We start from the raw sequence: 27,592 nt of genomic DNA on the forward strand, positions 1-27,592 counted from the left end.
GAGGTAACTACCATCAGAGGTAAAGGGAAGGATTTTTGTTTTTCGTAAAGGTGACTATGATGGTCTGAGACAGTATTTAAATTCTATACAGTGGGACCAACTGATGATGTTACCACCAGCAAACTCAAAATGGGAAGCATTCAAGGAACTAATCTTGGAGGCTACCAGGCTTTACATACCAACTAAGAAATACTGTTCAAGGTTTAGGCCTAAATGGTTGTCAGATGAACTAATGAGACATGTGGCAGAGAAGAAAAATGCATGGGATACATACAAATTAATGGGTGACATGGAAGCCTACGATAGATATAAGTTGGTCTGTAACCAAGTCACAAAGGAGATTAGGCAGGCAAAGGCAGACAACGAAAAATCCTTGGCAAAGGATGCAAAGAAAAACAGAAAAGAGTTCTTTACATATTTAAACTCAAGAAGGAAAGGGATGAATCAGATTGGTCCACTGGATATTGATGATTCAACAGTTGAGGATCCTGCTCAGGTGGCTAACAATCTAAACGAGTATTTTGCATCTACATTCACGCATGAGGAGTTATTCAGGAAGGAGAATGATGTAGGTAAAGTAAACATTGGCAGTGAGCTGGATGATTTTGTAATAACTGAGAGAAAAGTGGAGGAGAGATTGTTGATGATAAACATAAAAAAGGCACCTGGGGTGGATGGGATCTATCCAGTTATATTAAAGGAGGCAGCAAAGGAAGTAAGCAAACCCCTAACCATAATTATGAGAGCTTCTTTGGACTCAGGGGAGGTACCCATAGACTGGAGATATGCAAATGTAACCCCAATTCACAAAGGAGGATCAAAGGCTGACACAAGTAATTATAGACCTGTTAGTTTAACTTCTGTTCCAGGTAAATTAATGGAGGCACTGGTTAAAGAAGCACTGCAGGATCATCTAGACAAGAATTCAGTTATAGCTCAGACGCAGCATGGTTTTGTTAAGGGCAGGTCTTGCCTGACCAATTTGATTGGATACTATGATGTAGTCACAAAAGAACTGGATGCAGGGAATAACTTTGATATTATATATTTGGATCTTAGAAAGGCTTTTGATACTGTTGCACATGGAAGACTGCTGCACAAATTGGAGCAGTGTGGCATTGGAGGCAAATTGCTGCTATGGATAAGGGGATGGTTGAGTGGCAGAAGACAGAGAGTGGTAATCAATGGACACTGCTCAACGTGGACTAATGTTATTAGTGGAGTTCCTCGGGGTTCAGTGTTGGGTCCGTTGTTGTTTTCGGTGTTTATGAATGATATTGATGATGGGATATCAAGTTTAATGTCCAAGTTTGCAGATGATATAAAGGTTGGCAGGGTTGTTAAGGACACTACTGACGCTATGCTGCTGCAACAGGATCTGGAAAGGTTGAACAGATGGGCTGAGAGGTGGCAAATGAAGTTTAACATTGAAAAATGTAAAGTACTACATATGGGAAACAGTAACCCCAGAGCAACGTATCAACTCTGCGGTACTACACTGACAGTGGTGGAGAATGAAAAGGACCTGGGGGTAATTGTGCAGGCAGATATGAAGTTCTCTGAGCAGTGCAGACGAGCTGCAAGAGTAGCTCATGGTGTCTTGTCAATGATATACAGGAAGTTTTCTAGCAGGGATAAGGAGGTGATTATTCCCTTGTATAAGGCAATGGTTAGGCCACATCTTGAGTACTGTATACAGGTCTGGAAGCCTCATTTCAAGAAGGATGTAGAGCCTGGAACGGGTACAGAGAAGGGCAACAAGATTAGTGAATGGAACAAAGGCTTGCTCTTACGAAGAAAGGCTTAAGTTTTGCAAATTACAGAGTCTGGAGACTAGGCACCGGCGAGGTGATCTGATAGAGGTGTATAAGGCTTTGAATGGTTTGAGCATGCTCAATGCCAATGGGATTCTTCATCTTGCTCAGAATAATCACCTCAGAGGGCATAAATTCAAATTGAGGAAGGACGGATGTCGGATAGATGTGTGGAAATTTGCCTTTGGCCAGCGAGTGGTTGGTTGGTGGAACCGACTTCCATAACTTGTTGTTGAAGTTTGATAGCCTAAACAAATTTAAAGCTCAACTGGACAGGTATTTCGAACGAACGGAGGGGTGAAATGGGAGTGGTGTGTGTTTTTTTTTTTTTTTTTGGCTGATGCTGAATAAGCTTTCTTTCTTGCATCATATGCCTCTACTAATGCTAATGCTAATGCTAAGTCTAGTCAGTGCACTTTTCCTAGCTGAGTAATAGACAACAGCACCATAATCTAGACGAGACCTGATATGGGCATGATACAAATGTTGAAGAGTGTATCCATCAACATCCATGTTATGGAAAAAATGGACCTGAGTATGTTAAATTTCTTCAAAAAGACAATTCAGAGGTGTGTTAAAATAAATTTTTTTTGTAAAATAAATTTTCTGTTTATACTCCGGCATGACAACCAAGTCAGTAGAGTTTACAATAAATCGTCAATACAAATATTTATCGTATTTAGTAGTTACGGGCTTGAACCCCGGTGCACTCAAACAACGCGTGCTATGCACTCTCGCTCCTGACCACTGGGCTACGTCAGGCCTCAAAAAAAAGTTTACTTTGGTGTCCAAAATTAAACCTAGGAAATGAAGATTACTGGTCAGAGGGATTAGATGGTACTTTAACCTGAGTTCTGGTTCTGAATGCAGCTTGCAGTTCTTGCAGAAGTGAATTGCAACCGTTTTTTGTTCTAATAAACAATATCTATTCTGCAGTATTTCATGTCTCTAACTTATTTATGGAAAGTTGTAGCTGTCTTTCAATGGTATGAATATTTTCCGAATGACAAGATATAGTAAAATCAGTTCTATAGTATTGGAGATATTGTGTCATGGTGTTTGTACAATCTAAGTGAAAAAAGGGTAGCACTAAAAACTGATCCTTGTGGGACCTCTTCTTCCTAAGTATAAAAAAGAGAAAGTACAGTTTCATAACAGACTTGAAAGGTTCTGTGTTGAAGAAAATTTTGAATGAATTTCATTAAGTGTCCTCACAATCCTAGGGATTAAAGTTCTCGCAATATGCCATACTTGCAGGTAGTGGTAAAAGCCCTTTCAATATCAAGACTTACCATTACAAGATATTCGGTTCTGATGTAAGCATTATGGATGTTAGTCTTGGCGTTCATCATGAGATCCAAAGTAGTTCTATTTTGTTGGAATCCAAACTGATTGTAGTTCATCAGTGTTTTAGTTTCAAAAACCAAGGTAAGCTGCCTATGTATCATCCTCTCCAGAGTTTTACTGAGGCAGGTGGTGAGAGAGATTGGTTGGTGATTTTATGGGAATGATTGATTCTTTCCTGCTTTAGAAAGGCTAAAATAACAGAGTGATGCCAGGAAGAGAAATATGTACCTTCAAGAACAATTCAGTTACAGAATATGAACAGTAAATATAAAGCTGTACTAATCAGATATTTCAGAATTATAAAAGATTCCATCAGGTACAGCTGCACTGTTAGGTGATCTATATAATGCTGTTTGCAGTTCAAACAGACAAAAGTGAAATTATAGTAATCTTATAATATTGTGATAAATCTGACTAAAAAATGAATAGCAAATGCTTAAAAAAACGGTACTCACCTTGTATAAATCTGCAATAAATTTATTGGTAGATGGTGGTTAAATTTAGGTTGGAAGAAGCATTAAAAAAGAACTAAGGCAGAGAATGGGGTGAAAATATTTTAAACAGATTTTAAAATGAGCACAAGGAAGTCGAAGAGCAGATCTCCAACCCTTGGTTGTCATAAAGAGGTTAAAGGATGCAAATGAAAAAATGAAAAACAGAGGAGACTGGTGGTGCCAATAGTCGTTACGAGGGACTTTTGTTGAATAAACCATCATCAGTTGGCAAATGGGAGAGAAGTGAGTGCGTGTTGTATTTAAAGTTTATCTATACTCTCATGATACTCTTTTTGACACGTGGGAACTTCAGCCGTGAGAGGTTCCAAGCCGGTGAGAGGTTGAAGGGAAGCTTAGCGTTAATAATATTGAGATCAGAATGGTGTCGGTACCAGTCGATGGTGAGGGATTCATGTTGAAGAATTCTGTAGCTCGATCTAAGTTTAATAATAGTGATGGCAGAGTCAACAAGGGGGGTGTGGTTGTGGGTTTGAACGTGGGTTGTTAACTCAGTGCAGGATTGACTTGTCCTGAAACTGTTGAAGTGGTAGTATGCGTGGGTATTGGAAGTTGTGGAGGAACCGAATTTGGTGGTAGTGCTGCCGATGTAACAGGTGTTGCAGTTTGGTTGGCATTTTATGAGATATATTATATTATTGAGATCATTGATGGGATATTTGTGTATATCTTTATAAGAATTAAATAGGGAACCTAGTTTATTGTAAGTAGAGAAGGTGAGGGAGATGTCAGTATCTTTGAATGTACGTCGGAACTGTGCTGCGAGTTCACTATGGTAAGGGAGAACTATGCGAGTATTTGTCTTGTAACTGTGTCTGGTGGGGTTATTAATACTGTTTTTAACGGTGGATATTGTGTGTGTTGGATGAGTTGAGGGGGGTAGCTCCTGGCTATGAATTTATCAGTAAGATATTGAAGTTCATTTTGTAGATCGTTTTGTGAAGAGCTGAATTTGATAGCATTGTAGATTTGGTTGTGTAGGACGGCTTTTTTGGTACGAAGGGGATGATGTGAAGTGAAATGTAGATATTTACCGGTGGTGTGCATGTTTTTTCTGAAAATCTTGGTATTTAAATTTGTGTCTGTTGTATAAATAGTGAGATTAAGAAAATTAATCTGGTTGTCCGTTGCGCTTTCGAGGGTAAGGTTTAGCCTGTCATGTATTGTATTGAATTTTAAAAAAAGATTGTCTATGGTTGTTCTGTTGCCTATTATTAGGATATCATCGGCGTAGCATATGTATAATTTAATTTCAGAAAGGAAAGGTTGTAAAATTTGGTTTTCAATAGTGGCGAGATAAATTTCAGAAAGGGGGGCAAAAATGCCTAAATCCATTGGTAAACCGAATGTTTGTCGATAAATTTTATTATTAAATCTAAAATATCTAGCGTCTAGTAAAAGAGTGGTAAGTTCAAGGATGTGGTCAACTGAAAGAGAGGTACGTTTCGTTAAAGTGTCATCAGCTGTTAGAAGTACGCATAATGCTTGTAGGATGAAAGGAATATGCACATTAGTGTATAGGGATATGACGTCAAAAGAAGCTAATACGTCTTCATCGGATATTAGCATTAGTAGAGGCATATGATGCAAGAAAGCAAGCTTATTCAGCATCAGCCAAAAAAAAAAAAAAAAAAAACACACACCTCCCATTTCACCCCTCCGTTCGTTCGAAATACCTGTCCAGTTGAGCTTTAAATTTGTTTGGGCTATCAACTTCAACAACAAGTGATGGAAGTCGGTTCCACCAACCAACCACCCGCTGGCCAAAGGCAAATTTCCGCACATCTATCCGACATCCGTCCTTCCTCAATTTGAATTTATGCCCTCTGAGGTGATTATTCTGAGCAAGATGAAGAATCCCATTGGCATTGAGCATGCTCAAACCATTCAAAGCCTTATACACCTCTATCAGATCACCTCGCCGGTGCCTAGTCTCCAGACTCTGTAATTTGCAAAACTTAAGCCTTTCTTCATAAGAGCAACCCTTTGTTCCATTCACTAATCTTGTTGCCCTTCTCTGTACCCGTTCCAGCAGCTCTACATCCTTCTTGAAATGAGGCCTCCAGACCTGTATACAGTACTCAAGATGTGGCCTAACCATTGCCTTATACAAGGGAATAATCACCTCCTTATCCCTGCTAGAAAAATTCCTGTATATCATTGACAACAAGACACCATGAGCTACTCTTGCAGCTCGTCCGCACTGCTCAGAGAACTTCATATCTGCCTGCATTCTCCACCACTGTCAGTGTAGTACCGCAGAGTTGATACGTTGCTCTGGGGTTACTGTTTCCCATATGTAGTACTTTACATTTGTCAATGTTAAACTTCATTTGCCACCTCTCAGCCCATCTGTTCAACCTTTCCAGATCCTGTTGCAGCAGCATAGTGTCAGTAGTGTCCTTAACAACCCTGCCAACCTTTGTATCATCTGCAAACTTGGACATTAAACTTGATATCCCATCATCAATATCATTCATAAACACTGAAAACAACAACGGACCCAACACTGAACCCTGAGGAACTCCACTAATAACATTAGTCCACGTTGAGCAGTGTCCATTGATTACCACTCTCTGTCTTCTGCCACTCAACCATCCCCTTATCCATAGCAGCAATTTGCCTCCAATGCCACACTGCTCCAATTTGTACAGCAGTCTTCCATGTGCAACAGTATCAAAAGCCATATGGTGGTGTTACTGCTTTTTTGGAATGCTTGATTGGTATTATTAATTTTGAATGTAGAGAATTGAGCGAGTGGGGATATAATTTTGACAAGGAAGGTGGATAAATTAGCAAAAGCTGATCTACTAAAAGAAACGACAGGTCTTAGTGGGTGGGCAGGTTTGTGTAACTTGGTTATTCCGAACATGTGGGGCAGAATGTTGTTGCGAATACCTATCTGTTGTAATGTAAAGAGGTAGATTTCTTGGTTCTGTCTGACAGATTAAAAGTTCAAACAGATTAAATAGCTGATTGTAGGCAAAAGATTGGGTAGTATGGAAGCTTATCTTTATCTTTCTACTAAAGCTTTTGATTTGTAAAAAAAATTGTCATATGCTGAAGTGGCAGAAAAGCTCTGCATGGACATTCATTAGCTATTTCTGGAGGAGATATTTCCTGTCAATTCTTGGTTAAGATTGGAGCAAAAATCAGTAGATATTTACCATTTAGTTGTCTAATTTTTTTCCAAATAAGTCAATCACTAATATACTTTGTGATAGTGGAGACGAACTGTATCCATGAGGCTTTTCTTCTAATCTGTCATGCCTTTGCTTTAAGCCTTTTATATAGAATTAGTTGGTGGTTGGAAACTTACAGAACAGGTTCTAGGCTTTATTATTTTATTTTTTTTCTTTTTGGTTTTGGTACATGCTTTGTTCCATCAATGTTTAAGGTTTTTGTGTTTGAGTGCAAAAGACTAAGGTATTGCTTCAGAAACTGTGGCCAGTACTTTCCCAGTAGTATACTCAGTGACGTCATCAATGGGACGTAATCTAAATACTTTTTCCAATCTGCTTTGGAGAATTTCCATATTACCCAATGGTCAGAGCACAGAGTTTGTACTGCAGTGTCTAAATTCTGCATAAGATTGTGAAATGCTCACCACAATGCAGATAATTTAAAATTTCCCACTCTATACTGGGAAACAGGTAGATAACTCAATTGCTGAAATATATTATTATTGTTGCTGCTCGCTTATATTATTTCTCCCTGATTTGGGGTTCCACCTCATGACGGGTATTGCTACCAAGTACACAGGGTGGTTATAGTTATGTCTGGTGTTACTGTTGGTCGAGGAACTCTCTGACTATCCTACAGGTGTTCAGGATTGCTACTTTCTGGAGTTCCTTGTAGATGTTCGCTGGGAGACCTATTGCTGCTAGGCTGTTATGTAAGGTCTTTGGCACCATACCTGTGGTTGATATGATGATCGGGATGGTCGTTACTTGTTGCATATGCCACATCTCTCTGATCTCCTGTCTTAGGTTCGTGTACTTCCTGATTTTTTTCCCATGGGTTTTCTGCAGGTTGCCAATGTTGGGTACCGCTATGTCAATCAGATAGGTAGACTTTTCTTTCTTATCCACAAAGGTTATATCCAGTCTGTTGTGAGGGATTGTCCTATCCGTTATTATGGCGTGGTCCCAGTACATCTTGTGAGTTGGAGTCTCTAGTACTGCCAGTAGTTCATATTTGTAGTACGGTACACTTTCTTTGACCAGCTGGTATTTCCTTGCTAGCTTCTGATGTATTATCTTGGCTACCTGGTCATGTCTATGAGTGTACTCAGTCTGGGGGATCACCTTGCATCCCGCGGTGATGTGCTGGATCGTTTCTGAGGCCAGGTGCCATCATCGACATGTGTCATCGAATACTCCAGGCTCCTTGGCGATGTATTTTCTATAGTTCCTGGTGTTGATTACCTGGTCTTGGATGGTGAGCATGAATCCTTAAGTCTCAGGGAAGAGCGTCCCACTTGTGAGCCATGCATTGGAAGTAATTTTATCTATGTGATCTTGATGGAGATCATTGTAGTGTCTGCCATGGAGTGTCTTCTCTGCCCATCTTTCTACCTTCGTTTTTACCTCCTGGTTGAGGGGGATTCTTCACTTAGGTTCAGTGGGGTATACTGCTTGTCTATCTTCCTTATGACCTGGTGGAGTGCTGCTGTGTGTTTCTGGAAGTAATCCTTGAGGTAAACTATCGCTGTTTTCTGTTCCTCTATCAAGTCTATCAGGAAATTTGGAGAATTTCTATCTTTTATGTACATTGTAAAATTTTTAATTTATGGAGTTATTTGTGGAGGTAAATTAGTCTTTTGCAAGCAGTGGGCCACGGGATTATATTGGGAGATTAAATATAGTAGATGTCAATGGTATTGCTGTGCAGACCTCTGCGATTTCATTGTACAATGTACTGCATCAATTAGTTTTGAAGTTAGAAGATGAGTATGTTAGCTTCTTGTGAGCAGTTTGCTTTTCTTGGTCATATTTGGTTTTATCCTTTTTTTGCAAAAAAATATGGCATCCAGAATGCATACTCTCTGTCTTACATCATAGATGAACGTACGGTTCGAACAGTTGAAAATTTAGTTAAAATAAGTGAAAAGTCTCCATGTCATCTTCTGCACAAAAGATCAAGTACTATTTCATCTTCCGTGTACATGCTGATTGAGTCTGATTTTGGTAATTCATGTGATCTCTTTAGCAAATGATCTCTTTAGCATTCTTTGTGATCTCTTTAGCATTTGATCACTTGGTGTAATTTTAGACAGAATTGTGATAGATTATTATTTATTTACTATTTATTAATTGATTATTATTTATTTATCGATTATGAAAAACCTTTGGCAAAGGATGCAAAGAAAAACAGCAAATACTTCTTTACTTATATAAACTGTAAAAGGAAGGAGATGAATCAGATTGGTCCACTTGCTATCAATGGTTTGACTGTCGATGATCATTCTCAGATAGCTGCTGAACTAAATGAGTATTTTGCATCTACATTCACACATGAGGAGTTATTCAAGGAGGAGAGGGCCAGATGTTTATCAAATGCTAACAGGGAGCTAAGTGATTTTGTAATAACTGAGAGCAAAGTGGAGAAGAAATTGTTGAAGTTAAACATAAGGAAGGCACATGAGGTGGATGGGATTTATATGAAAGGAGGCAACAAAGGAAGTAACTAAACCCTTAGCCATAATTATGAGAGCTTCCTTGAACTCAGGAGAGGTCCCCAAGGACTGGAGGTGTGCAAATGGAGGTGTTCAAAAGGTGACACAAGTAACTATAGACCTGTTAATTTAACTTGTGTTTCGGGGAAAATAATGAAGTGACTGGTTAAAGAAGCATTGCAGGATCATTTAGACAAGACTGCAGTAATAGTTCAGACATAGGCGTTTTAAGGGGAGGTCTTGTCTAACTAATCTGATTGGATACTATAATGTGGCCACAAAGGAACTGGATGGAAAAAATAATTTTGATATTATATACTTGGATTTCAGGAAACCTTTTGATACTGTTGCACATGGAAGACTACTGTACAAATTGGAGCAGTATGGCAGTAAGGGTAAGTTGCTACAATGGATATAAGGATGGTTGAGTGGGAGAAGACAGAGAATGCTCAATGGGTACTGCTCTACGTGGATTAATGTTATTAGTAGTGTCCCTCAGGGTTCAGTGTTGGGCCCATTGTTGTTTTGTTTGATAGGTGCAATATGGCCCTAGTAGCCCTTGTGCCAGAAATAACAATAACAATACTGACAATACTGTTGTTTTGTATGTTTAACAATGATACTGGTGAAGGTATGTCAAGCTCAATGTCAAAGTTTGCAGATGATACAAAGGTTGGTAGGGATGTTAATAACAGTAATGACAGTACGCTGCTGCAACAGGATCTGGAAAAGTTGGGTAGATGGGCTGAGAGGTGGTACTTTGCATTTGTCAATCGTTCATTGACAAATGCAAAGTACTGCATATGGGTAGCAGTAACCTCAGAGAAATGTACCAACTATGTGGTGTTACACTCAGAGTAGCATAGAATGAGAGACCTTGGGGTAATTGTGCAGTCAGATATGAAGTTTTCTGAGCAGTGCAGACAGGCTGCAGAGTAGGTCATGGGGTCTTTTCAATAATATACAGGAATTTTGCAAGCAAGCATAAGGAGGTGATCATCCCCTTGTATAAGGCAATGGTCAGGCCAAACCTTCAGTACTGTGTAGAGGTCTGGAAGCCTAATTTTAGGAAGAATGCAGAGTTGCTAGAATGAGTACAGAGAAGAGCAACAAGACTGGTGAAGGGAACAAAGGGAAACTCTTATGAAGAAAGGCTTAAGTTCTGCAAATTTAAGCTTCTGGAGACCAGGCAGCTGCGAGGCAATCAGATCACCTTGAATGGATTGAGCGACTTAATGCTGAGGGATTTCTTACTCTTGCTCAGATTACAAAACTGAGGGGGCATAGATTAAAACTGAGAAAATACAGTTGTAGAATAGATGTGCGGAAGTTTGCCTTTAGCCAGCGGGTAATTGATTATTGAAACAAACTTCCATCTGTTGTTGTGGAAGTTGATAGCTTAAATAAATTCAAAGCAGAACTAGACAAACATTTGGAATTAATGAATCAGTGAAATGGGAAGGGGTTTTTTTTTTTTTTGGCTGTTGCTGTATAAGCCTGCTTTCTTACATCATGTGCCTCTACTAAAACTAATGCTAATTTCATCTACTAAACCAGGTTTGGAAATACGTTGATGTGTTGCGAGTACAGCTCATGTTCATTTTGCAATGGATGTGTTAGGTTGAATTGATACTTCCTTTTGAATTGCAATAGATTATCACTTTGTGGGTAGTAGAAGGATAGGTGTGTTTTGGAATGCTTTCTTGCTTCTTAATATGTGACATTATTTTGGATCTTACACTTTTTTATTTTTATTTCCATTTTCATATGATTTTGATTATGCTAGATAACTGATATTGAAATTTGTATATTCTGGAGAATGTAGAGTACATTCTATTTGCAAATGGTTTTTTGACACACAATTGGAATATAGTTTCGCCTCTGTATGTTATATGAGAGTGACCAAATTTTCAGCAATTGAAACATCTTAAGGGAGCCTGGAAAACAAGGTGCTGGGGATTTCAATAACTGCTGGGCGTCATTGGGGAACAAGTAAATACATGGGTAGTGTATTTACTTGTTCTCTTAAGGTTACTAAGAGAAAAAGAACAGGCGCATGTATAACTGCATGTAAATCAATGCTAGGAGTACAGTAAATAAATTTGATGTTCTGGTCAAGACATCAAAGGCATATATTGTTGGGATATCAGAGACTTGGTGTCACACAGATATAAGAAATGCAGAATTAGAATTTGGGGAGTTTTTTTTTTTTTTTTTATGTGAACCCCAAACACAAGAGGTATTAGAACCTATAGTACTTAGTACCGTGCTTGGGTTGGAGGTTGAAAAGACGAAAGAAGATATTTGTTGACATTGGACTTGAACTTCTGTAGACTGTAATTTTCAGGAAATACGTATGAAGGAAGGTTGTTCCAGAAAACGGCAGTTGAATGAATAAATGAGGAAGATGAAAAGTTGGTTCTGTGGGTTTGAAGTTGGACAGTAAATGGATGTTGGCTGGTGGTGGCACGTGTTCAAATTGTTTTGAAAGAGAGAGCGGGAATTATAGAAGCCAATTTAGAAGAACAGTGCCCATGGAAGTATCTGTAGAAGAGGCATCCAGCAGAAACAGTACGTCTATGAGAAAGCGAGTGGAGAGACTCTGTTAGAGATGAATCATTAATTAACCTAACTGCCCTCTTCTGAATAGAATCAAGAAGCCTGAGAGAGGTTTTGGGGGCACCACCCCAGATGTGGGAACAATATTCCATGGCAGGGCGGATTTGCGATTTATACAGAGTGAGCAGCTCTTTGGAAGAAAAGTAATGCCGAGAGCGAAAGAGAAAACCAAATTTTTTAGATGCAGAGGAAGCAATATTTGTAATGTGCTTGTGCCAAGAGAAATTAGAAGTCAGGGTAATCCCCAAAAGAGATATATCATTTTGTCTAGAAGTCGGAGTGTCACTAAAGATAAGCATAGGAGCAGAAGAATCCTTTTTGCGAGATATAAGACAAGACTGAGTTTTAGAAGGGTTGAAATCAACTAAGTTGTCTTTGCCCCACTGGAGAATTACCTGAAGATCGGCATTTAAGGAATTCGTAGCAGATTTTCGAGAAGTGAAGCTGATTGAGCAGGACAAGGTTTCTCAAAATGGAAAGTGGAATGCAATGTGCTATCATCGGCAAAACTATGGATAGGATTTCCAGTCAATGGAAGAAGGTCATTAATATACAAGAGGAAAAGAGTGGGGGAAAGAACTGAACCTTAGGGGACACCGGCATTAGTGGAGAAATTAGAAGACAGAGAGCCATCTACCATCACCTTTAGTGAGCGATCAGAGAGAAAAATGGATAACCAATTACTAAAAACAGTTGGCAAACCATAAGATGGAAGCCTGTTTAGAAGACCTTTACGCCAAACATGATCAAAAGCCTTTGAGATGTCAAGAGCAACTACTTGTGTTTCACCAAACCTTTCCATTGAATTAGTCCATAAATGAGTAACATAAGCCAGAATATCACCATTGAATCAACACTGATGGAATCCATACTGGCGATGGTTGATCAGACAGAAGGTTTCTAGGTAGTTTAAGAGTTGGCGGTTAATTGATTACTCCATTACTTTAGAAAGAGTAGAAGTAATTGCAATGGGACAATAATTGGATGGGAGGGATTTGTCCCCTTTTTAGGAACTGGCTGGATATGAGCAAATTTCCAAGCAGAAGGAAAAACACCTTTGGAATAAGAAAGTGAAAAAAGGTGGCAAAGAATAGGAGTAACTTCAGGAGCACAGGTTTTGAGAACAAGTGGAGAAATACCATCAGGACCTGGAGCTTTCTTAGCATCAAGATTCATCAAAATCCTTCTGATATCCTTTTGACGGAAGACCACAGGAGGCATTGAATGGAGCGTGTTGGGAATGGAGGGAGGTGTTTTACCAAGATCATTTAATACATGAGCTGGAAGAAAAATGGGATGCTAGCAGGTCAGCTTTATCCTTGGCTGAAGTGACAACAGAACCATCTGGTTTGGACAGAGGTGGGAGCAGAGATGGGCAAAAGTTGCAGCTATTAGCTTTAGCAAGAGACCAGACTGCTCGGCTACCATTAGGGCAAGAAGCAAGTTTTCTACTCTTAGCCTCTTCAAACTCTAGTTTGGACTGATTAATAACTGCTTTACAATTGTTGCGAGCTTTGGTGTAGGTAGAAGATGAAACTGAAGAATTAGAAACAAGCCAATTACGATTTGCAACATTGTTCTCTTGAACAGCCTTAGCACATTTATTGGAAAACCAAGGTTTAGATAAAGGACGAGATTTTAAAGTGGAGTGTGGGATAAAGGATTCCATTCCTGCAAGAATAATTTCACTGACAAGATCTGAGCAAACGTTGACATCAGAAGTTTTGAAACAGTAATCCGACCAAGGAAAAGAAGAAAACAAGTCTCGCAGGTCATCCCATTTTGCATTCTTGTAATGCCAAACAACACGATGTTGGGAATAGCCATGAGATAAAGGCTCCATTGGAGTAGAGAAAATCACCAAGTTGTGATCTGAAGTGCCTAAAGGATCTCTCACTTTGACCATGTACTTAGAAGGGTTGTTTGTGAGAAAAAGATCAAGCGTATTGGCTGTATGATTAGGATTGTCTGGTATTCTTGTAGGTAAATGAACAATCTGTGCTATGTCAGTTGCAATGTATATAGAGTGCAATGTGTATAGAAAAGACAGACAGGATAGGAAGGGAGGAGGGGTTATGCTGTTAGATAAGAAACACACAAAATCTAAGGAAGTGCATCCAGTTGACGTGAGTGGGCAGAGTAATGTTGAGTCAGTTTGACTTAACTAAGCACTGGGAAAGCAAAGCTGGGAGAAGTAGTGTGTTATAGGCCCAATGATTCTGTTGAGTACAATGAACAACTGTACAGAGAAATAGTGTGGGCCAGTAAATCAGATTGTCTTATAATGAGAGTTTTTAACCTCCCAGATATTGTCTGGAACTTGTGAGCTGGTCACTTGAACACTAGCAAGATTTTTGTGGATTTATTGGAGGATTGTTTTCTACAGCAACATGTTCGTGAGGCAACTGGAGGAAGCAACGGTTGAGTGGGAGAAGACAGGAGTGGTAAACAATGGACACTGCTCTAATCAATGTAAGTAGCAATCAATGGACACTGGAATAATGGTATTAGTGGTGCCTCCTAGGGTTCAGTGTTGGGCCCATTGTTGTTTTCTGTATTTATTAATGATATTGATGAAGTTAAAAAAAAAAAGGTAAAGTGCAGCCATTATCAACCCACTGCAGGATGGAAGCCTCCTCAACAATTCATGCTGAGGGAAATGGACCATAATCTGCCACGCTGGTCCAGTGCGGGTTGGCAGATCAACCGTATTCAGCAGTCAAGGGCTTGAACCCCGGTCTACTCAAAGAGCGTGTACTCCTGCACTCCCGCTCCTGACCACTTGGCTACGGAGGCCACTTTGATGAAGGTACAGCTTAATGTCCAAGTTTGCAGAGGATAAAAAGTTAATGTCCAAGTTTGCAGAGGATAAAAAGTTAATGTCCAAGTTTGCAGAGGATAAAAAGTTAATGTCCAAGTTTGCAGAGGAGAATGAAAAAGACCTGGGGGTAATTGTGCAGTCAGATATGAAGTTTTCTGACAGTGTAGACAGGCTGCAAGAGTAACTCTTGTCAGGGGCGTATTCAGGAATGGGAAGAAGGGACATATGCCCCCCCTAACAAAAAATTTAAAAAAAGAATGCAGGAGGCATTCTTTAGAAAAACTCAAAAGCCTAGTCACCATGCCCTCTTACGATGATACCTGGACTTGGTCACCATGCCCCCCCTTACGATGATACCTGGATATGCCACTGGCTCTTGATGTCCTGTAAGTGATATACAGGAATTTTTCTAGCAGGGATAAGGAAGTGATTATCGCCTTGTATAAGGCAATGGTCAGGCCACACCTTGAGTACTGCATACAGGTTTGGGGTCTCATTTTAGGAAGGATGTAGAACTGCTAGAATGAGTACAGAGAAGCGCAACGAGTCTGGTGAGTGGAACAAAAGGTTGCTCTTATGAAGGCTTATGAACTGCAATTCTGCAATTGCAGTGGCTGTGGTTCATACACAGCATGGGTTTGTTAGGCACCTGCAAGGTGATTGAGGTGTATAAGGCTTTGAAAGGCTTGAGCAAGCTCAATTCTGATGAGATTCGTCCTCATGACCAGATTACTCACCTGAGGGGACATAAATTCAAATTGAGGAAACAATTCTAGAATAGATGTGCAGAAATTTGCCTTTAGCCAGTGGGTGGTTGACTGTTGGAACTGGCTTCCCTTTGTTGTTGTGGAAGTTGACAGCTTAAATAAATTCAAGGCAGAACTAGACAACAAACATTTGGGGGTGAATGGATGGGTGAAATGGGAAGGTATTTTTTTTTTTTTTTTTTTGCTGATGTTGTATAAGCTTCCTTCCTTGCATCATATGCCTCTACTAATGCTAATGTATGGACAGACTCAGTAGTGCAAGTAACCTTCTTTAACTGAGGTTGGAAAATTAGGAGTATTAAAGGTCAATATTATGTTTCACATTAGTACTAGGCTATCATCCTTCCAGATCATTATTTTCCTTGCTTGTGTTATTTTTTATTCCTGCAATTCCATGGGCTATTGCTTTCACTGCCACTCAAAATCCCACTCATTTATCACCCTTTTTGAGGAGTTCAGCGTGATATGTGGGGCAATTTTGATTTGAATTTTGCTTATAGAGGATAGTTTCAATAACAGTTCAGAATGTCTTGCTTGCATGGTTTCAATCAACACATCTCATGACTGCAGTAACTTTCCTATTTTCATTAAAATTTCCACATTTTTGAGACATCTCTGGATGAAAAAAAGAAGACAGCTTGCTTACCCACTGTGTGTGTTGACAAGGTCTCCCAGGTTTCCAACCCCACCATGTGGGGGCAGGAGTGATGCCACCAGTGACCAAGTGGTTGAGAATGTTATTTGGGTTAGTACATTTAATAAATAAATACAAGGGAAAAAAAAAAAAAAAAAGATGAAATGGTTTCCTTCCTGGATTCCTACTTGAAAAACTTTTAAGTACAGAATCACTTGTAACAAAAACTTGTAACAAAAAAAGGAGAAAAGGCACTGGAAATGAAATATAACCTACTCTGCTTAGAAAGAACTTAGAATAAGAACCATCCACCATCTAGTATTCACTGTGTCCCAGGGAATACTAGATGGTGGATGGTTCTCACTGCCCACTGCAATACCGTTACTTTGCTTATTGGAGGCTTGAAGTAGTGAAACCATGGCATCCAGCAAAAAGGGCTAACATCTTCCTACCTCTTCTATCATGCAATATCGACCATCTTTTGAAGTTATAACAGGCATCATGGTGAAATGTTGTTGTTTGGTTTTTAGGAGCATTAGCAACTAAGGCCATATTGCTCTGTGAATATGCAGTGGTCATTCCCTGACCTTTCAGTATTTGGTGGTGATGGGCTCGAACCCCGGTCTAATCAAGAAGCATGTGCTACGCACTGCTGCTCCTTCCCACCTGGCTACAGAGGCACTCCTTACATTTCAAGAGTACAGCTTTAAAATGGTTTTCACAGACTGGCTACTAGATAGTCCATAAAACCGAATCTACTGGTAGCTCACTAGGAGGCATCCAGATCAGCTAGTGCATAACTTCAGTGCTCTACTCTGACAGTTATAACTGCTGGAAATCTGAGCAGTGTGCATGGGGGGGGGGGGGGACAGTGCCATGGCTATGTTATATCAAAGAGTTGGGTATATATTCTTGCTGTATATATATGCCATATTCAAACATTTTATCAATGCATACATGTTCTTCCCCCACAACAACTTTTATCTCATCTACACCAATCAATCATGAATGGTCAAATTCATTGAATAAACTTAGATGTGAAATGATCTAAACCATCCAAAAACATGAAAAAGCTTTCTTTTTCTGTTTACTATCTCTTCATAAGATAGATATAAAAATACAGCTCTTTTTATAGTATTGATATTTCCCCTATAGTTTGAGAGCAGTAAAAACTTATGGCTCTGAAATGAAATTGTCATCCTACATAATAATCTCAGCTGTACTGCTTGGGAAAATGGCCAACCTGAGAACTAAGTTTGCCTATTCTCAGGTGGTTTTCCAGATTTGCCCATTTTCCTAAAAAAAAAAAAAAAAACAGAAAATGGGTGATACATAATACTGGAAAATGGATTGCTAGATGGAAAGTCTGATTGTATTTGGCTTCTAGAGGAAACAAGAAACAACCAGAAAATGGGATTTTTTTATGTATAGAAATTTAAATAAAATTGTGTGAATTTGAAACATAAATATAATATGATAAATAAAAATTAAAAAATATAATGTGATATAATATAATAATGTGATGCTTGAACAGCATCTTGTGAAGATTATCTTCAGTCTAATTAGCTGAAATGAAATAATGTCACATACATTTTGTAATGTATAAGGTTTTTAGAATATGTTGTTAATAGAGCTTACAAATCATACGTTTCAAAGATGTTTCCTCCTCTGCTTCTTCACCAGACTAAGAATGCAACAGCAAGATTGCAAGCATTAGAGAAGAAGAGGAGAAAACAATATGAAATGTATTATTCATAGACTAATTTACAATATATAGATTCTTAAACTAGTTGGATAAAAATTAAATAAACCACATCAAAAATAGTAAAAAAAAAAAAAAAAAAAAAAATCATGCATACAAATTACAATTTCTAACATTTTTAGATGAAATATAACAAGATATACATACGCATTGCCTGGAATACTCCTTCCTGAAAAGATTTTTTAAAAAAATCTATTTAAAACAGGAACAATTTTGAGCTTATTATCTAGTTATAAGACAAGTATATAACAGTATAAGGCTAAACTTTACATTTCCTAAAATATAAGGGGGGGGGGAAGAGTATGACCACAAAAACCAAATACCACCATTTCTGATTTGCGAAAAAGTCACCAAAAACCATCAATAAGCATGTCACTGAAAAATGAAGTTATCAAATGACATCACTGAAAAATAATATGAAAAATAATAGTGAAAGCAACAAAAAATATACCAAGTGTACATAATAAAGACCAAATGTATGTTTCTTCATTTTTTGCTCTAATGATCAGTACTGCTATATAATATAGATAGTGATGAAAAACACAGCCACGAATTTGCATTTGTGTGTATAATACTGATTTTTTTTTTTACATTATAAATATGAAGGAATTCATCTATGCTAGTTTGTTTCCTGTAAATATGAGTTTTTAGTGAATTATTATCTTTATATTAAGACTGGCTGGTGTGGCTGAACCACTGCCAAAATTTCTGCTTTGGAATGCATTGGATGGAGCAATGCAAAAATATCTTAATAGGCCAAAGGCAAGTCGCACTGATCCAACAAGGTACTTTCTAACAAATTAGGCAGTGTATTACAATTTTAAGCACATTCAATTTTTTCTTCTTAAATTAATTGAATTTTTTAAATTTTTTGTGATTAACAGAAATGAAAAGTAAATAACTTGTGATTAATTAGTTACCAATTATACTAGTTTACAAATTTAAGTTTGTTCACTGGGGTTTGAATTTTGATAGGTCCTACTGCCAAAATATGTTGCCGTGGTTCCAAATATGACTTAGATTTTTTTCTGTCACATCCAGATACATCACAATTTAAGAAATAAAAAAAAGTATTGTTTTTTACGAAAGTATATAACTTTATTGTATTTAGTAATGACAAACTGATAGGATCACATTTTCATATATAAAAAAATAAGTAAATACTAACAAGTATTAATCAAAATTCTGAAACTTTCATTAATCAGACCTTCATCTCTTTATTTGAAAAGAACATTTAATCGTTTTTCTTTTATGTACAGTGCCAGGTTTCTCTCTTTTTAAACACCAGCAGTAGTCGGCCATCATGCTTGTATTCCACCTTCCCTGGTACCTCTGCTCCATTTCCTTTATGTCCTGATGGAATCTCTCCCCTTGTTCTTCGCTCATCTGTGCAAGATTTTCGCGGAAAAAAGTTAAGATGAGCATGCAAAAAGTGAATTTTAAGGCTCATACTGCAACCTAAATTGCGAAGCTTTTCAAGCTTTGAACAATTTTCTCATAATCCTGTGATTTATGATTTCCTAGAAAGTTTTCCATTACACTTTTAAAAGCAATCCAGGCTTTCCTTTCAACATCAGAATTTTCTAATTTGGGGACCAATGAAGATACTCTCAAGTTTTGCGTCAGATAAACCAGGAAATTTACTGCAAAGGTACTTAAAGCAGTTGCTGTCCTTATTCAATGCATTAGCAAATTGCTTCATTATGCCTAACTTGATATGCATTGGAGGTAAAAGTATTTTATCTGGCTTCACCATACTATCGTGCACAATATTTTTTGACTCCAGTGTAAGATTGTGCCTCCGAGGCCTTGCTTCTTTGTCCAATGCAATGCTTTAGCTCTGCTATCCCATTCACAAATAAAGCATGGCATTTTAGTGTACCCACCCTGTTGCCCCAACAACATACATAACACATTTAAGTCTCCACAGTTGCCATTCGTGATCTTGATATTTAATTTTCTCCAGAAGCAACTTTAGATTTTCATAAAGTAGACTGAATGAGCAACTGGCACAGATGTATACTTATCTCCATTATACAAGAGAACACCTTTTAAACTAGTCTTAGAAGAGTCTATAAATAGTCTCCATTTGCTAGGAACATATGATGGAGCTCCTAAGGCACTTATTAAACCATTGATATCACTGCAATATACGAGAGGACCTTCTTGTGAAAAATACTGTATAAACACCCTTTCAAGATTTTTGTACCAGGAAAATGATGTACCTGGAGTAAGTAAGTTCTTCGCTTGAAGTCTGGATCCCAGAATTTCAGCAGCATACTTTGGAAGACTTAAGTCCCTTACAAAATTGTTCAGTTCGACTTGCGTGAATTGCTGTGGCGTTAAAATATTTTCTGGTTGATAACATTCCTCTTCACTAATCTCTTTACCTTCTGCTTCGGTGGAGGACAATGTGGACTCCAAAGTTTCTGGTGTGGAGGAACCAGTCTTATGGCAGATCTGGATATTTGATGTCCTTTTTATTTTTGGAATTGTAACCTTTAACGTCACATACACAAAATAACATTCGGCATGGCTTACTGGCTCGCGCCACACCATATGAACAGCAAATGGCAAGCACAATTTTTAACTTGACTCCATTTTCTAAGATATTCGACACATGTATGGCATCCTTTATGCGGTGCCCACAATTTATCCTGATCGCCTAGTTTTATGTCAAAATATGCATAATACAGTTTTTTTACAAAATTGATAATATTTCGCCTCTGCTTTACAGGAACAAAACAATCACATATGTAACAAAATATGTCAGGACTTTTAATCCCCTTTCTGGTTGCTGTACTAAAAGAAAACTAACACATAATGAGAGCTCACTACGGTGTTTACAGGAGTACTGTGACCGCATAAGGGATGTGCCACTTATATAGGTTCTGTAGTTGAGTGGACTGTACAAACAAGTGCATGCTCAGACAAGTTTAACCTGTAACTACATACAGGAGTCTCCCAGACTCCACTCAAAAAATAAAATTCTGGGAATCACAGATGGGCCGGGAGAGCAGGGTGGGGGGCCATCTACCTTCCAGGGTCAAGGTCAGCTACCTTGCAGTATGACCTTGCAGTGTGTGTAGTTACAGGTTAAACATGCAAAATCTGTTGTATTTGAGGCAAATATTTGATACTCATTATGAATATAGGGTATAAAACTTATACCCCTATAAGATATACCCCTTAAACCCCATTGCAGAAACTATATTATGTACACATTTCTGTATAATATCTAGGTAATATTTTGTTAATGAATAGTGAAAAATTTTTACGTGATAGAAACAAACGAACTTCAGTTTAGTAATCACTAAACATGCATAAATAACTGCCACATACTTTTACTCAAACCCCAGATACACAATGTTATTGATTAATTAGTATTAGCATAGGCACATGATGCAAGAACACAATCTTACATAGCATCAGCCAAAAAAAAAAAAAAAAAAAAAAAAATCTTATTTCACCCATCCACTCGCTCCAAATGTTTGTCAAGTTCCGCCTTGAATCTTTTTTTTTTTTTTTTTTTTTTATGTGAACCCCAAACACGAGGTATTAGAACCTAATAGTACTTAGTACCGTGCTTGGGTTGGAGGTTGAGAAGACGAAAGAAGATATTTGTTGACATTGCACTTGAACTTCTGTAGACTGTAATTTTCAGGAAATATGTATGAAGGAAGGTTGTTCCAGAAAACGGCAGTTGAATGAATAAATGAGGAAGATGAAAAGTTGGTTCTGTGAGTTTGAAGTTGGACAGTAAATGGATGTTGGCTGGTGGTGGCAAGTGTTCAGACTGTTTTGAAAGAGAGAGCAGGAATTATAGAAGCCAATTCAGAAGAACAGTGCCCGTGGAAGTATCTATAGAAGAGGCATCCAGCAGAAACAGTACATCTATGAGAAAGCGAGTGGAGAGACTCTGTTAGAGATGAATCATTAATTAACCTAACTGCCCTCTTCTGAATGGAATCAAGAAGCCCGAGAGAGGTTTTGGGGGCACCACCCAGAGGTGGGAACAATATTCCATGGCAGGGCGGATTTGCAATTTATACAGAGTGAGAAGCTCTTTGGAAGAAAAGTAACGCCGAGAGCGAAAGAGAAAACCAAGTTTTTTAGATGCAGAGGAAGCAATATTTGTAATGTGCTTGTGCCAAGAGAGATTAGAAGTCAGGGTAATCCCCAAAAGAGATATATCATTTTGTCTAGAAGTCGGAGTGTCACTAAAGATAAGCATAGGAGCAGAAGAATCCTTTTTGCGAGATATAAGACAAGACTGAGTTTTAGAAGGACTGAAATCAACTAAGTTGTTTTTGCCCCACTGGAGAATTACCTGAAGATCGGCATTTAAGGAATTGGTAGGAGATTTTCGAGAAGTTGAAGCTGATTGAGCAGGACAAGGTTTCTCAAAATGGAAAGTGGAATGCAATGTGCTATCATCGGCAAAACTATGGATAGGATTTCCAGTCAATGGAAGAAGGTAATTAATATACAAGAGGAAAAGAGTGGGGAGAAGAACTGAACCTTGGGGGACACCAGCATTAGTGGAGAATTTAGAAGACAGAGAGCCATCTACCATCACCCTCAGTGAGCGATCAGAGAGAAAACTGGATAACCAATTACTAAAAACATTTGGCAAACACTGCCCCTCTATGTTACCAGGCAGTACTAGGTGGTAGATGACTCACATCAACCAGTGAAATACCACCACTTTTCTTATTGGAGGCTTGAAGTGGCAGAACCCATGTTTAGTCTCTAGAGCTAAGTTCCAGTCAACCCTTCCCTATCTCTTCCATCATGCACTATGATTGATGACTTTTGAGGTTATGATGAACGTCGTGGCGAGATCCAATATTCCTTACATTTCGAGGGTACAGCTCTAAAACGGTGTTTGCAGGCCGGCCGCTAGTTAGTACACAGGACTGAACCTATTGATAACTCGCTAGGAGGCTTCCTGATCAGCTAGTGTATAATCTTGCTACCTCTACTCTGCCAGATAGTGACTGGAGGGAGTCCGAGTAGTGTGTATGCGGGGAGCATTGTCGAGGCAACTTTATGTCAAGGATCTGGGTATATTCTTACTATGTGTATGCCATATCCTAAAATTTGATTACTTCATACAGCATGTCCCACCCACTTTTTCTTACTATTGAATACACCATGAATTGTCAAACTAATAGAGCAAGCTTATCTGCGAAAAGATCTAAACCTCCCAAGCACTTCCTAATTCATTTCACAAATATACATGGTCTCAATTCTAATCTCAACAATGTCCATTTCCACTTGCAGTCTGCCAAACCCCATGTACTTTTTCTGACAGAATCTCAGTTATCAGTTGATTCAACTTCTGCTCATCTCAGATGCCTAAATTATTTGCTGTATGATTCCTTTCGCCTCAAAGGTAGTACTTGTGCATATGTCCGTTCTGATATTCCCTGTCAGAGACTTGGAAATTTGGAATCTCCTCTCTTGGATCTTCTCGGGCTTAAAATCTCTCTACTTTATTATGTCAAATTCATATGTTCTCTCTAAAATTCTCCCAATTACACTAATCACTTGGAGCTCTTTGAAACTTGACTTCCTCCAGTCCAACTTTCCTAACAGTGAGGTAATGTTAATTGGCAATTTTAATGTTCACAACTCCAGCTGGCTTCCGTTTTTTAGTCACACTGACCCAGCAGGTCGAGATGCTCAGTCTTTTGCAATTACTAATGACCTAACACAGATTGTTCATTTACCTACAAGAATACCGGACAATCCTAATCACACAGCTAATACACTTGATCTTTTGCTCACAAACAACCCTTCTAAGTACATGGTCAAAGTGATGTGTTATGTTATTTGGTTTTTAGGAGCATTGGCAACTAAGGCCATATTGCTCCGGGATATGCGGTGGTCATTCCCTGACCTTTCCGCATCCTCCGTATTTGGTGGTGATGGGCTCGAACCCCGGTCTAATCAAGAAGCGTGTGCTACGCACTGCTGCTCCTTCCCACCTGGCTACGGAGGCGCCTATGGTCAAAGTGAGAGGTCCTTTAGACACTTCAGATCACAACTTGGTGATTGTCTCTTCTCCAATGGAACCTTTATCTCATGGCTATTCCCAACCTCGTGTTGTTTGGCATTACAAGAATGCAAAATGGGATGACCTGCGAGACTTCTTTTCTTCTTTTCCTTGGTCCGATTACTGTTTCAAAACTTCTGATGTCAACGTTTGCTCAGATCATGTCAGTGAAATTATTCTTGCAGGAATGGAATCCTTTATCCCACACTCCACTTTAAAATCTCGTCCTTTATCTAAACCTTGATTTTCCAATAAATGTGCTAAGGCTGTTCAAGAGAAGAATGTTGCATATCGTAATTGGCTTGTTTCTAATTCTTCAGTTTCATTTTCTGCCTACACCAAAGCTCACAACAATTGTAAAGCAGTTATTAATCAGTCCAAACTAGAGTTTGAAGAGGCTAAGAGTAGAAAACTTGCTTCTTGCCCTAATGGTAGCCAAGCATTCCTCCCACCTCTGTCCAAACCAGATGGTTCTATTGTCACTTCAGCCAAGGATAAAGCTGACCTGCTAGCATCCCATTTTTCTTCTAGCTCATGTATTGATGATCTTGGTAAAACACCTCCCACCATTCCCAACATGCTCCATTCAATGCCTCCTGTGGTCTTCTGTCAAAAGGATATCAGAAGGATTTTGATGAATCTTAATGCTAAGAAAGCTCCAGGTCCTGATGGTGTTTCTCCACTTGTTCTCAAAACCTGTGCTCCTGAAGTTACTCCTATTCTTTGCCACCTTTTTTCACTTTCTTATTCCAAAGGTGTTTTTCCTTCTGCTTGGAAATTTGTTCATATCCAGCCAGTTATTAAAAAGGGGACAAATTCCTCCCATCCAATTATTGTCCCATTGCAATTACTTCTACTCTTTCTAAAGTAATGGAGAAATCAATTAACCGCCAACTCTTAAACTACCTAGAAACCTTCCGTCTGATCAACAATTGCCACTATGGATTCCGTCAGTGTCGATCCACTGGTAATATTCTGCCTTATGTTACCCATTTATGGACTAATTCAATGGAAAGGTTCGGTGAAACACAAGTAGTTGCTCTTGACATCTCAAAGGCTTTTGATCATGTTTGGCATAAAGGTCTTCTAAACAAGCTTCCATCTTATGGTTTGCCAACTGTTTTTAGTAACTGGTTATCCAGTTTTCTCTCTGATCGCTCACTGAGGGTGATGGTAGATGGCTCTCTGTCTTCTAACTTCTGCACTAATGCCGGTGTCCCCCAAGGATCAGTTCTTTCCCCCACTCTTTTCCTCTTGTATATCAATGACCTTCTTCCATTGACTGGAAATCTTATGCATAGTTTTGCCGATGATAGCACATTGCATTCAACTTTCCATTTTGAGAAATCTTGTCCTGCTCAATCAGCTTCAACTTCTCAAAAATCTGCTACCAATTCCTCAAATGCCGATCTTCAGATAATTCTCCAGTGGGGCAACGCCTACTTAGTTGATTTCAACCCTTCTAAAACTCAGTCTTTTCTTATATCTCGCAAAAAGGATTCTTCTGCTCCTATGCTTATCTTTAGTGACACTCCGATTTCTAGGCAAAATGATATATCTCTTTTGGGGATTACTTTGACTTCTAATCTCTCTTGGCACAAGCACATTACAAATATTGCTTCCTCTGCATCAAAAAAACTTGGTTTTCTCTTTCACTCTCGGTGTTACTTTTCTTCCAAACAGTTGTTCAATCTGTATAAATCACAAATCCGCCCTGCCATGGAATATTGTTCCCATATCTGGGGTGGTGTCCCCAAAACCTCTCTCAGGCTTCTTGATTCCATTTAGAAGAGGGCAGGTACATTAATTAATGATTCATCTCTAACAGAGTCTCTCCACTCGCTTTCTCATAGACGTACTGTTTCTGCTGGATGCCTCTTCTACAGATACTTCCATGGGCACTGTTCTTCTAAATTGGCTTCTATAATTCCCACTCTCTCTTTCAAAACAATTTGAACACGTGCCACCACCAGCCAACATCCATTTACTGTCCAACTTCAAACCCACAGAACCAACTTTTCATCTTCCTCATTTATTCATTCAACTGCCGTTTTCTGGAACAACCCTCCTTCATACGTATTTCCTGAAAATTACAATCTACAGAAGTTCAAGTACAATGTCAACAAATATCTTCTTTCGTCTTCTCAACCTCCAACCCAAGCACGGTACTAAGTACTATAGGTTCTAATACCTCTCGTGTTTGGAGTTCACATAAAAAAAAAAAAAACCATAAGATGGAAGCTTGTTTAGAAGACCTTTATGCCAAACACGATCAAAATCCTTTGAGATGTCAAGAGCAACTACTTGTGTTTCACCGAACCTTTCCATTGAATTAGTCCATAAATGGGTAACATAAGCCAGAATATCACCAGTGGGTCGACACTGACGGAATCCATACTGGCAATCGTTGATCAGACGGAAAGTTTCTAGGTAGTTTAAGATTTGGCGGTTAATTGATTTCTCCATTACTTTAGAAAGAATAGAAGTAATTGCAATGGGATGATAATTGGATGGGAGGGATTTGTCACCCTTTTTAGGAACTGGCTGGATATGAGTAAATTTCCAAGCAGAAGGAAAAACACCTTTGGAATAAGAAAGTGAAAAAAGGTGGCAAAGAATAGGAGTAACTTCAGGAGCACAGGTTTTGAGAACAAGTGGAGAAACACCATCAGGACCTGGAGCTTTCTTAGCATCAAGATTCATCAAAATCCTTCTGATATCCTTTTGACAGAAGACCACAGGAGGCATTGAATGGAGCGTGTTGGGAATGGTGGGAGGTGTTTTACCAAGATCATTAATACATGAGCTGGAAGAAAAATGGGATGCTAGCAGGTCAGCTTTATCCTTTGCTGAAGTGACAACAGAACCATCTGGTTTGGAAAGAGGTGGGAGCAGAGATGGGCAAAAGTTGCAGCCAATAGCTTTGGCAATACTCGGCTACCATTAGGGCAAGAAGCAAGTTTTCTACTCTTAACCTCTTCACACTAGTTTGGACTGATTAATAACTGCTTTTACAATTGTTGCGAGCTTTGGTGTAGGCAGAAAATGAAACTGAAGAATTAGAAACAAGTGGCCAATTATGATACGCAACATTCTTCTCTTGAACAGCCTTAGCACATTTATTGGAAAACCAAGGTTTAGATAAAGGACGAGATTTTAAAGTGGAGTTTGGGATAAAGGATTCCATTCCTGTAAGAATAATTTCACTGACACAATCTGAGCAAATGTTGACATCAGAAGTTTGAAACAGTAATCCGACCAAAGAAAAGAAGAAAAGAAGTCTCGTAGGTCATCCCATTTTGCATTCTTGTAAAGCCAAACAACATGAGGTTGGGAATAGCCATGAGATAAAGGTTCCATTGGAGAAGGGACAATCACCAAGTTGTGATCTGAAGTGCCTAAAGGACCTCTCACTTCGACCGTGTACTTAGAAGGGCTGTTTGTGAGAAAAAGACCAAGCATATTGGCTGTATAATTAGGATTATCTGGTATTCTTGTAGGTAAATGAACAATCTGTGCTAGGTCATTAGTAATTGCAAAAGCCTCAGCATCTCGACCTGCTGGGTCGGTGTGACTAG

At 38.8% G+C, this 27,592-nt stretch overlaps 1 protein-coding gene across 3 annotated transcripts in view; it reads right to left on the reverse strand.

The window, feature by feature from the left end:
* The window catches only part of LOC150090033 (uncharacterized), a 108,329-nt gene that overhangs the window by 39,094 nt on the left and 41,643 nt on the right, over positions 1 to 27,592 (reverse strand). For all 3 annotated transcript variants that reach the window (XM_090368945.1, XM_090368943.1, XM_090368944.1), the window contains one exon: positions 18,101 to 18,122. In XM_090368945.1, coding sequence (XP_090225071.1) covers positions 18,101 to 18,122 — 22 coding nt within the window. The remainder of the gene's footprint in view (positions 1 to 18,100; positions 18,123 to 27,592) is intronic.

The sequence above is a fragment of the Mastigoproctus giganteus genome, chromosome 2 (assembly GCF_048544385.1).
Source record: "Mastigoproctus giganteus isolate SK-2022 chromosome 2, ASM4854438v1, whole genome shotgun sequence".
Lineage (NCBI taxonomy): Eukaryota > Metazoa > Arthropoda > Arachnida > Uropygi > Thelyphonidae > Mastigoproctus > Mastigoproctus giganteus.